This window comes from Protopterus annectens, chromosome 8.part0, assembly GCF_019279795.1.
Source record: "Protopterus annectens isolate FY-2018-M chromosome 8.part0, PAN1.0, whole genome shotgun sequence".
In the NCBI taxonomy this organism is placed as follows: Eukaryota; Metazoa; Chordata; order Ceratodontiformes; family Protopteridae; genus Protopterus; species Protopterus annectens.
Window position 1 is genome coordinate 1,771,444,534 of NC_056741.1, and position 13,497 is coordinate 1,771,458,030.

The window sequence follows — 13,497 nt, forward strand, 5'->3', positions numbered from 1 at the left end:
CCATAATAGTAATAGTAAGACCAAGAAAGCGAGATATAGAGACGGAGCGGTAAAAAACAAACAGTTTATTGAGCGCTTTCGGAAGAGGCAATGCTTCTCCTTCTTCAGAAAAAATGAGTGCCAATTAAGCACCATTTTATATAAAAAGATGTAATTAACTTAATTATTCAATTAAAAATCTTGAAAGACAATTGTCTTTAAGAAGAAATTCCATAATAAAGACAGAAATTCTAAATTTTAAACATTGGAATACAAAGCAAGTGGACAACTTCCAAAAAAGCACAGCACTGAACCCACAAGTCAGGGCACGTTTTAGCCCACAGTTAAAGAACCAATTCAAATATATAATAAACATTCATCTAAAATGCCAATTTTCATTTGAATATGTATGAGGCTGAAATTCGCATTCAACCCTAAGCAAATGGAAAGGCAATGTATACGAAGGAATTATAACAAAACCAGTACAAGTGTAATAAACCATAAACAGGTATAAAAAACCTATGTCATTAAACAACTAGAAGGAAAAAATGATGATCAATACAGATTTTTAAAAGCTAAAACTACTATATAAATAAAATACATCATGATATTAAGAATGTAAAGGTATACTTGAAAAGTGTACTTTTATATATCTATCTATATATATATATATATATATATATATATATATATATATATATATATATATATATATATATATATATATATATATATATATATATAAATCTGTCTACTGTTAGCATACCCTTAAGTAGTGATATATAAGGGCTACAAACTAGGACTAATGTATCTAGATGCAAGAACACTTACCTCTTCACGGATAAATACTTTAAAATACATTTAACAGACACACACTCATTCAGCCCTGGAGGTAAGTAGGCTGCAGTTCTAATTTGCCAGAATAGTTCTTCCATTTCTAATTGAATTTGCCAGGGCCCACCCCTCTGGTCAAGTAAAACCTGTTTTAGTATTGCAAATTTGAAATTGTGTTCAGGAAAATCAATGACATGCCTTGTAAGGGCATTTGTGGTGTCTTTCCTGGTAATGGCATACTGATGCTCATAGATGTGCTGCTTAATTTTCCTTTCTGTTTTTCCTGTATAGAAAGCAACGCATCTTTGGCAACAAGCGGAATAAACCACACCTTTTGTTCCACAAGTATATTTGCTATACATTTTATAATTCTTATTTCTAATTTTAATCTGGTTTTCAGTACTTAAATACCTACATCGTTGGCAAGCGCCACACTTAAACATCCCTTTGACCCTACTTGGTGCAACTTTATTTTGATGTTCAAGAAGAGCTTTAAGGTTAGCACCTCACCTATAAGTTATTTTAGGTTTATCTCCAAATAATTTCTTCAAACCATTATCTTCAATAATAAGGGCCCAAATTTTATTAAGAATTTCCCTTATAAGAAGATATTCTACGCTATAAGTACATAAAAAGCTTGTGGGAAAACTTTGTGTCTCACCCTTGATAGTACTGTGACTATGACCATCAGCTTCATCATGACTATCTAGTGTGTTACTACACAAAAGGGGTTTAAAGTGGCCTATTTGCCGCTTATAAGTAACTTCGGCAGAAATTTTTGCCACCATAGATGAGGGGTAACCTCTATTAACGAACATGGATTCCAAAAGTTCACATTCATCATTAAAATCGGTCTCATCAGAGACCATCCTAGCTGCCCTCACCATTTGGCCTTTAACAACCGCTTTTTTTTTATGGTGAAGATGGCAGCTGGTAAAATGGAGGAATGAATTGGAATAAGTTGGTTTCCTATATATGGTACTTTTAAACCTAGAATTAAGTACATCTTTAGACAAATGTATATCTAAAAAATTTATGTTATTCTATTGTAAATTATAAGTGAATTCAAAAAAGTCAGTCATAGCAGAAATTGTGGTGATAAACTCCTGAACCAAATAGCTTGGACCTTTCCAAACCAAGAACTTGGTAATGAGTGTACCAAGCGACATTTTTCTGGAACAAACAATTTTTAAATAATAGGGTCTTCACCCAATGCGCCATGATACAATTAGCGAAGCTTGGTAGCATTGCCACCCCGGTTTTCTGCAAATATATTTGTCCATCAAACAACATATAGTTGTTAGTCAAAACAATCTCTAAGAGATTGTTATATTATTAAATGGTATTGTCAATGACCTGTCTCAGTACCATAAAATCCCTAATCCATTCCAAACCCAAACTTTGGTGTATGACCGTATAGAGGTCCCTAACATCAATTGTAAGAAACCTGTATTCTTGATGAAAGGGGGTGTTACTAAGTTCAGTTAGGAAGCTCCAGGAGTCCTTACAAATTTGCGACTCTTGTTCCACTAAAGGTCTTAAAATACTATCCACATATTTTGCACACCCATAAGTAATTGAACCTCACCCATCAACAATCGGTCTAAACGGGGGGGTCTGTGATCTTCTTATGAATTTTGGGTGTGCCAAATAAAGCTGGTATTCTAGGAGCTGCCATGGTCAAGTAATTAAATAAGTCAATGTCAATAGAACCTTCAAGAAAAAGGTCCTCAAGGGTAGACCTAATTTTTCTATGTGCAATATTTAGCTCATTAGAACTAACTAGTTCATAAGCTATAGTGTTGAGATGTTTCTTCACATTATCCACATAGATATTATAATCCATAAAGACAAGTCCACCCCCTTTATCAGGTTTCATAACTCTTATACTACAATCGCATAATAACTTAATGAAGTCACGTTGGTTACTATTGATATTAATATTAACATTCCTATCAGTAACATTGTTGGTACTTAAAGCTCTAAGGTCAATCTCACACATCTTCTCAATAGAATATAAGTTGGAATGAAGTGGTGGATTAAACGAACTTGAAACCCTAAGTGGGTTGGTAAGAGTTGAGCTCACACCCATTAAGGCTTTCAGGTTAAGTTTATGAACAAATAGTTTTAAATCTATTATAGTTTTAACAAGGTCCATGTTGGTATCTGGAACAAAAGTCAAGCCCTTGGAGAGAAAGTCAACCATGTCCTGCGGTATATTCAACACAGTAAAGTTGTAAATATGAAAGTCCCCTCCTAGACTTGAAATAATTTGCGGACTCCCTAAGTTTGGTTGAGTTATCTCCTGCGCTGACTCCGTTTGTTCCGTGTATGACCCTTATTCCTGTTTATCCTTGACTTTGCATGCTGATTGTTCTGGTTCACTGAAAAACCATGTTGAAAACTTGTACTTGACTGATTGTTGTCGGTACCCCTTTGCTGATATTGAATATGAGAGTTGTTATTAAAAGTTTTATTGTTGTTAGAATTATTATTAATTCTTTCACTCCTACGGAGAACAGGTGCTTGTTCTAAACTACTATTTAATTCTCCATTTTGGGAGCTGTCATTGTCTTCCTGAATATTATTAACAAATTCTAAAGGAGCTCCATTTACAACAGTAGGCTGAAAAATAAGAGGTGGGCGAGGGTATGCGTTCTTTTTAGCATATTTCTGTACATCTCTTGCAATTTTTTCTTTTTGATATTTAACATTTTAGCCATAGTGGCTTCAGTGCTAGTAAAACTTTGCATATAATCATACTTGTAGCGAGGAAAATCCGCACTGGATTTGATTGCATGTTCAAGTATTTCCATCTAGCTTTTAAGAGTGCCTACCTCATTTTTGTAGTGGTTCATAAGTAGAGTAATGAATTTGAACCCTTGTTTATCAAAAAGGTTCAAAAGTGCACAGTGAAAGTCAGACCATTCCACCAAGCCCACCGGGTACCTCCATTGTCGAAGTCCCTTAGGAATAAGTTTCTTCACCAGACATTCTTCCAAATATGCTATTTCAAGCTGTAGCTTTCTACAGCGAAATAGTTTATGATCAAATTCGTTAATAAGATTAGTAATGTTACTCACCATGGGTAATTCTTCATGGAGTACACTGTTCAGAGAACTGTCATCGAAGAAGTTGTTATTACTTAAAAAATTCCCAATAGACTGAGGGGAATTACTTCCTGCTTCATGAAAGTTACTGTTGCCATTACAGCTATTAACCTCCTGGACTTGTAACCCTTGGTTCGGTTGAGTGTCGCTAAATATTGAACCAACACCAACTTGGGTATCACTAGGCACATGGTTATTTCTAACTGCACCTATGATCTGGTTGAATTCCATTCCTTCTCGTTGAGTATTAAATTTGTCCATACCACATTGTGGGCTACTTCGTGCAACAGCAGTGCTCTCATTATTTGTGAAATTGTCCGTTCTTTGCGTAAGGTTATCAACCCGGCCCATTAAAGCATGAATTAGAGCCGTTAAATTACCAACGGCATTCATCTCACCGGATGAGATGTTCTCATTATTATTAACATTATAACCATTATTCGTCTCTTCTTGTGAAAGCATTGAGCCTTGAGAAGCCACTCTCGTCTCACTCGCCATGCCACAAACGACTACGAACCAAAAAGACCACAAACTGTTTAAAAACAAGAAAGCGAGATATAGAGATGGAGCGGTAAAAAACAAACTGTTTATTTGCAATACTAAAACAGGTTTTACTTGACCAGAGGGGTGGGCCCTGGCAAATTTAATTAGAAATGGAAGAACTATTCTGGCAAATTAGAACTGCAGCCTACTTACCTCCAGGGCTGAATGAGTGTGTGTCTGTTAAATGTATTTTAAAGTATTTATCCCTGAAGATGTAGGTGTTCTTGCATCTAGATACATTAGTCCTAGTTTGTAGCCCTTATATATCACTACTTAAGGGTATGCTAATAGTAGACAGATTTTTAGTTATATATATATATAAAAGAAGTACACTTTTCAAGTATACCTTTCCATTCTTAATATCATGATGTATTTTATTTATATAGTAGTTTTAGTTTTTAAAAATCCGTATTGATCATCATTTTTTCCTTCTAGTTGTTTAATGACATAGGTTTTTTATACCTGTTTATGGTTTATTACACTTGTACTGGTTTTGTTATAATTCCTTTGTATACATTGCCTTTCCATTTGCTTAGGGTTGAATGTGAATTTCAGCCTCATACATATTCAAATGAAAATTGGCATTTTAGATGAATGTTTATTATATATTTGAATTGGTTCTTTAACTGTGGGCTAAAAAGTGTCCTGACTTGTGGGTTCAGTGCTGTGCTTTTTTGGAAGTTGTCCGCTTGCTTTGTATTCTAATGTTTAAAATTTAGAATTTCTGTCTTTATTGTGGAATTTCTTCTTAAAGACAATTGTCTTTCAAGAGTTTTAATTGAACAGTTAAGTTAATTACATCTTTTTATATAAAATGGTGCTTAATTGGCACACATTTTTTCTGAAGAAGGAGAAGCATTGCCTTTTCTGAAAGCACTCAATAAACAGTTTGTTTGTTTTTTACCGCTCCGTCTCTATATCTCGCTTTCTCTTTTTTAAACAGCTTGTGGTCTTTTTGGTTCGTAGTAATAGTAAGACACCATGTATACAGAATGAAATTCATGTGTAGTGCATGCTATGGAAAGTCTGTATGTAGTAAGTCATAAACTGTTTTGATTAAGGAAGCATGCAGTTGTCAGAATAGGTAGCATCTGACACTTTGTGTACTTCAATGTCACACATGGAAAACATGGCTGCTACTGTATGATTAGCTCAGACCATACCCTGATGTAAATTTTGATATTCAGAATACTTTTCATCTCAGGGTAAATGTGTCTTTTCACAGTGTGCCTACACAATGGTACCCTGGACTCTAAATCTAGCATGTAGTTTACAGTGTTATGATATAGGCTAAAGCAGAGCAGAAAAATGTTTAACAGTTTCAAAAGAAATATACTTAACTGGGAAAAAGTATTTGCATTGGCAGATGTATTTTGGAGTGTTTTATGCATTTAGAGTGGTTGTGACAGTTTTAATGAAACTGACCTGTCTTAGGTTGAACTGCAAATAGTCAACTTTAAGTAAGACTGATTGAAAATGTCTCAGTTCAAATAAATGGAAATGCTTGATCAGAGAAAAACTGAATACATTTCTGATAATGACAATTTATTTTATTAGGTGTTGATGTGACCTTATAATATGTATATGAGAGTGCTATATTAGGACAAAGTCCAACATACTGTGGTATATGTGGGGGGTAAAGTCTCCACAGAAAATTTATTTTGTAAAGGATGAGAGTGTAGATGGGTGTAATTTAAGTTTGTTTTACTTTGTATTTTGTTGTTTTTTTTTTTTTTTGCACAACCATTTGATGGTTTGATGGTTTGATGTGGATGTTTTTTCTGCATTTGTGAAGAGTGTATTAGTAGTGCTGTTCAGTTTAATGTCTTACTGATAATATTGGAGTTCAATGTTTTATAGAGTAGCACATATCTTTTTTTAATCCGGATCATTGAAAGACAGCATAATGTGGTGCTAGTAATACTGTCTCAGAATTTTGTAGGTAGTTTTGTGATTTTTCTGTTATGGAATGAGGGAAGTAGTTTACAACATTATCCAAATGGTAAAACAACTGGAGTAGAAAAAGTTATTGACAACAACTCTAGCCTTGCTTATTCACTTCCTAGATTAGCCCACCATACTGTGTGGAGACATGCATGAATGGGCGTACCTTCGTTGAAGGTTGTGCGTCAGGGCTGGCAACTCGGTAAGTAAAAATCTACTGCCAATCATTAGCGGACCGGAGTTCCGCTGTGGCGACCCCTAACCGGGAAAAGCCAAAAGATTCAACAACTAAACTATGATATTTTGCCTGCAGCCTTCTACCAAACACTGAAAATATAGAATGCACAGGGTTTATTTCCCAGGCCTTTCAACCTATCATCTTAAAGTAGCATTTAAAAATAGGCACCCCAGGCTGGGCAAAATCTGTTTACAGTGCATTCCTGAAGTGGAGAAAATGATCACAGGGACAGTCTGTGCAATCAAAGCACCAACTAGGAATCATCAGAGTAGAAAGATTAGTCTAAGAAACTCAGATAAAGGCCAGAGCAACTAAATTACAGAATAGTCTGCAGATTATATAATGGATGGAGGAAAGAAGGACGTAAGGAAGGAATAATGTGGTAATGATGTACAGGGAAATGACAAGACTGGAGATGAAGGATGGATTATTAGGCCTATGAGGATATAGGAAGACAGGAAAATAGGGAAACAGGAAACATTCATACACTGAATGAAAACAGGTTTCATCAGAAAAGTTTTCATGCTTTGGAAAGACATGGCTAGGAACATGAAGATAGAGAATATAGTGGAACATTACCATGTCACTCGTCCTAGGATTAGACAAGTTTATTTATTTTATTATTATTTCCAGTTTGATTTCAGGGGAAGTCCACTGGGCCCAGAGAGCCCATTTTCAATGGAAGCCTGTTGAAAAAAGCTCCATAAAACAGATTACAGTAAAGATAGCAGTCCAATAAAAATAAAAGTACCAGCACAAATACATAGCAAATAATACAACGCATGAGCAATATTGCCCATAGTGGAAAAATATTGTGCAGATACATTTCAACAAATTCACACAGTTAAACTCAAAAGTCTAAAGCTATTTACAATATTTACAGAGTGTGAGAGATCATATGGGAATTAGCTATAGAAAGATATAGCCAGCTATAAGGTGCTTAGGAACTCCGGAGGATACCCTCCCAGGGGGCTTTTGTTAAAGAGTTCTAGGTAGAGAAAATGCAGTTACATTCCCATTTAGAGGAGGGGTAGGTGTAAAGCTGAGTTTTGAAGTTGTTTGCGTTTGACATTGTCCTTAGTGTGGAAGGGAGAGAGTTCCATTTCTTACCTAAGGAGAAGGAGAGGAAAAGTTGTCCAGCAGGACGTTTAGGTTTGTGGACAGTAATTATATTTTGATGTTCAGATCTAAGAGTTCCATTTGGGGTGTATGGGGGAAGGATGTTAGTTAGAGCAGGGCATTTGGTTGGATTAAATATTAGTTTATGTGCTGTAGTGAGCTGGAGGAAGTCCAGGTAATTTGTGAATTCTAACCAGCTGAGGGATTGGCAGGTCACACAGTGATGAGTGGGAATATTTGGCTGTGGTGGCAAATTTAGAAATTTTGTTATAACAGCTTTCAAGTTTGGAAGTGATGGAAGCGGATAGGTTAGTTAGTAGCGGGGCGCTGTACAGAAGGGAGGGAAGGAGGTAAGAGGAGGCCAGAGTATGCCTGGTAGAAGTAGAGAGGAAGTGGTTGTTCCTGTATAGCATACCTAGCTTTAGGTGGGTTTTCTTTATATTTTGCTGAATATGGATTTTGAACTTGAGATGTTTGTCTATAGTTACACTGAGTAGTTTGGCAAAGGAACAACTTTGATTGGAGAGTTGCTTTGGCTAAGGAATTGGAAAGAATTTTTATCAAAGGAGAAAGATTTTGAGGGTGTGAATAGTAGTATTTTAGATTTGTTAGCATTGAGAGAAAGGTGATTTTGGTGCATCCAGATCTCAGTAGCTGACAAGGCAGTCTGAGTTTTATCGAAAATTATAGCATAACAAAAGGAGACAATGGGGACTGAGAAGAAGACTACAGAGAGGAGGATGGACAGATATCTGGAAGAAAAAGCAAAAGGGTTGTATGATATTATGCTTCATTAGCTGCTAGATGGATGGAAGTAGCAGGTCAGTAAGCTGGACATACTGGGATGAAGGACGACTCAAGGAGATGATGAAATCCATATAGATTAAAGAAATGAGTATGGCACAGCATACCTAATGTAAACAAATCATAGAAGGCAGTGAAGAAAAGCTGAATCAGTAGAGGGTAACATGATGAGATGAGAGTGAGACTGTTGTTTTTATTTAACTGTTAACCAGGTAAACTGCTGCACACAAGGAGTTACCCAGAAGCACTGTCTGGTTAAATGATTTGTTCATTGTCATACAGCAGACACATGGAGGCTGAGGGATTCATACATGGACTACAGGAAAGAACGCATTAATAGCTCATAACCTTAATTCTCTGTGGTGGCAGACAACAATGAAGGTAGGCATCTAGAAGAAAAAAGACAAAACTAGAAACTATGAAAATTGTTGTGCAGAATGTGCTGAGAGAAATGTGGTAGGTGGAAGTAAATCAAGAAAAGCTGAGACTCAAGTGTAGTACAGAAACTGTGGAAGTGAGAGAAATAGAGGAGGAGATAATTAGGAGAATTTTATTAAGGACAAAGTGGGAAAATGCAGGACATGAAAGCAGAAGGAAAGCAGGAAGTTTGCAAAAGGGTCAGATAAATTTGTCAGGTAAATTAAAAAAAAGTTATGGCAACTTTTTATAAGTAGTTGTATTCTTCAGGGAAATGTTTTAAACATAGGTTGCATAATAATGTAATGATATACATAATGGCAAGGAAAGTAATGCTGTAGAGTCCATAGTCCTGTAAGGCTTACATGGACAGGTTAGCCGAAGTTTTAACAGGTTCTCTCTGGAAAAGAAGCTCTCAGGGTCCAATTTAGAAAGCAATAACCTTAATTCTACTCAAGGAAACAAGAAATTGTGGGATACAAAACACTATACATCTTATGTCTGATAAATGGGGATATCAACATTTTGGCTAAGGTACTGGCAATAAGACCATTGGTTTACATTACCTGGTACAAGAAGTACCAGGTTTTGTAAAAAGGTGACAAAAGGTGACAACTGGTGGCTGCTTTGTAGTGTTGTTGACAGTGCTGAGGTGAAAGGGCTAAGAAAGGCTGGACTGGTAATACTGAACATTAAAAATGCTTTTGATTCAGTAGTGTGTGCCTTCCAATGGATACTTATCAGGAAGACAACAGTCATGGAAAACAGGAGTCACAAAGACACTCAGGAGGTAAGTGTAGTGTCTATACTGTAATCCATGAACAGAGATATTAGGTAATGGAAGGCACAATAAGTTCAGCACCAACCAAGTATCACCACGATATGATAAAATAAGAATCTGTTTATTACACGAATAACAAGCGCTTTCGCATACACCAAGTATGCTTCTTCAGGTTACAATTCACAATAAAAATCATACACTTTTATATACAGGTCTTAATTGCATAATTAAAGTTTTCAAATTGGTTAATTTCCCGCTCTTTCAAATCAATTAAATTTCAATTAGTTTTAAGAGCAATGCCTTCAAAACCCATTTAAAGATATATGACAACAATAATAAAATACTCATTGACATCAATTAGTTTAAAATAAATTAAAATAAAATAAAATTCATTTCTGTTTAGTTTGTATTATTCTACATATAGTTTGTGGACAGATATAATGTAAACCAGTATAAGCACTGGTATCAATATGCAGTATATAATATAGAATGTTCATACTTTTTCATTCAAATATAAAAACTCTAATTTAATGGTACAGTATCATAATAGCAAGGATATTCACATCATTTTCTTTTTATCTTAGTATTTACTATCTTATTGGATGGCATAGTTTTAAATGTGAAAATTAAAGAAATTTTTACATAAAAGAAAAATAAATATACTGGGTGTGTATATAAATTGATAAATAAATAAATAAATGAAATTGATGTACATTACTTATTTCATACTAAGGCTAAAACCAGATAATACTAATGAGACTAAAATCTAATAATAATAATAATTATATATAAGATATATCAGATTGTATATAAATATAAATATAAGTCATAATTCATATAACATATTTTATGAATAAATAATAAATATGACTTCGGTTGATAATAGATCAACTCATTTTATATAGTTTTAATAATAAAAAATATATGTATAAAAAAATGTTTGACTAATAAATATATAAATGTAATGGAAGGCACCTAAGGGAGAGGGATGCTTACATGACAACAGATAAGAATGGCTGTTTTCCCCAGAGATATTCTTAGTGGTATTTGAAGTATTATCAAGAAGAGTAAAGGAAACCTTGGACAAAAGAAAAAAGGAAAGGAAAAGATGTTGGGCAGCACAGATGATTGTTCTCTTATGGCAGAGAACAATGTCATGGGATGATGGAATGGGATAATTCTGAGAAGGAATAATGCACACTGCTTATATAAAAGAGGGCAGTGGTCTCAAATTGGGTGAGGCTATAAGGAGGGGCATGGAGGATTATAGAATATGTAGGTGCCAGATATTTATGGGTAGAGGTATGCAAATTGATTCAATAAGAACTATAGGGCAAATGTTAAGAGAGAGGTAGAGAGAGAGATAGAGAGAAGATCTTAGCTTCACAGAGGAATAACACAGGTATTTGAGGTGGAGATCAAATATAATCAGGATGATGATGGCTGGAGTACAGGGAAGGCATCTTATAATGGTTACACCAAAAGGCTGTTGGACAAAAGACATTAGAAGTGTTTAGAGCAAGGGTGATGCCACTGGCTGATAAGGAGTAAGCCATGCATATTGAGAAAATAGGTAAGACTATCTCTTGGATAGTGAGTACTGCTCTTCCCTGCTTACAAGAGCTTAATGTAGCACATTTCAAGAGAGTATATAGGAAGCCTGTTGTTCCTGATGGTGGATAAGTAACAATTACCAATTGGAAAAGACTGGTGGCCAGAAACAGAAGAGAAAGACTAAGAACATGGGCAGAGTAGTGGGCCCCAGTATAAATATTATAAGTAGTGAAATGAGAGAAACAAAAAGTAGGAAATGGGCAGAATAAGGAATATAATATTGTCTTAGGAGTTAAGAATACCATTTTGGCATGGATAAAAAGGCAAAGAGGAGTAGAATGAAGAATTGGTAAAGTGAGGTATAAAAAAGGCAAGCCAATATCAGAAACTAAAAGAGACAGATTGGTACTTAGAGTTCAGAGTTCAGTTATAGAGGAAGGATTTGTGAAGTAGAGGGAAAGACTGCTAGTATCACAAGAAGTAAGAAAAATATATCAGGAAACTGTAGGAGAAATAATGACAGAAAGAAGGAGGAAGACAGGTGTTGAAAGCAGCACATACAATATAATGGAATGATTTGGGGTTGGAATGAGTTGGATGATCTATGAGGACATAATGGAGAAGATCTTGAGAGCTGCCAGGGCACAGCTCAGAGAAGCATGAGAAACAGACAAAGGTGACATATGGAAGAAGGAATAATGAGAAATATAACTAGGAAACTACAGGTCTGAGTTGTTATTGAGTTGCTATGTCCAAGAATGTGGCTTTTATACACTCATACTTTACTTGCCTACTGTTTGACCTTGAGCAAATCACTTAACCAGACAGTATTTTTGGATCACCACTGAAAAAGGACAGTTGTGTTCAGCGGGTTTACCTGGTCAAAAACAGACAAACAAAAACACACACACACATATATGCAGTATGAGTGTGTGTGTGTATATGTGTGTGTGTGTGTGTGTGTGTGTGTGTGTGTGTGTGTGTGTGTGTGTGTGTGTGTGTGTGTGTGTGAGTGTGTGTGTGTGTGTGTGTGTGTGTGTGTGTGTGTGTGTGTGTGTATATATATATATATATATATATATATATATATATACGCACAAACACACAAACACACACACACACACACACACACACACACATATACACGCACACACACACACACATATATATATATATATATATATATATATATATATATATATATATATATATAAAATGCATACATATGTATATGCATGTGTGTGCATGTGTGTGTGTGCATATGCCTGTGTGTATGTGTAGTCAAATTATAAGGTCTTGACATATTTGATATAAATAAGTTGTTGTTGTTGTTGTGTCTTTCGGCTTTTCCCGGTTAGGGGTTGCCACAGTGGAACTCCGGTCCGCTAATGATTGGCAGTAGATTTTTACGTGCCAAGTTAATTTACATGATGCCAAATCTGGCTTTAGATACTGATTACAGCTCTATGCCATTTTAACTATATGGTCAATACATTTCTAGTATTGGAAAGAATAATATTCAACCCTAGCACAAGAAAATATGCCAGTCTGATAAAATCTAATAATATACTGTTGTGTAAATAGTCAAACTGAGGTCTGGTAATGAGCAGCAACTTTGTTTGGTCATTCATTTGACAAGTCCTAAAAACATGGACCTTAGAGATTCTGAATATACATTTCTTATTCTCTTCTCAGAGAAAGAATGATGGATCATCCTTCGATGAAAAAGCCTTGATGTACATCTTGTTGGATTTGCTGATTGCTGGGACAGACACAATTGCAAACATTATGTGGTGGACTTTACTTATAATGGTGACCTATCCTGATGTACAAGGTACAGTAAAATCATACTAAAACATCTGCCGCACACAACAAAGTTCAACAAAAAATAATATGAAACCTTGTGGTGAATTTTACTCCTACACTGTTCTTTGGTTTCCTAACAGTATTTCAGTCACTATCATCACCCTAACCACCAGTGTTCTTGGTTATAAAAATTGAGGAAAGACATCAATAGTCAGTTTAGCGTTTATTTCATATAAACGTTTGATGTTAAATTTAAATTATTATTATAACATATTGCCAGTTATGATGATAATGTTTTATTTTTACTCTGACCCTTTCTTCACAAAATTGGTGTCTCTGCAAACAACCATATTAGGAACTTCAATTTA

General features: G+C 35.2%; 1 protein-coding gene across 1 annotated transcript in view; it reads left to right on the forward strand.

Moving 5' to 3' along the window:
* LOC122808562 (cytochrome P450 2F2-like) overlaps window positions 1-13,497 on the forward strand; it is a 1,017,871-nt gene that overhangs the window by 669,927 nt on the left and 334,447 nt on the right. Inside the window, exon 7 of the mRNA XM_044079518.1 lies at window positions 13,019-13,157. Coding sequence (XP_043935453.1) covers window positions 13,019-13,157 — 139 coding nt within the window. The remainder of the gene's footprint in view (window positions 1-13,018; window positions 13,158-13,497) is intronic.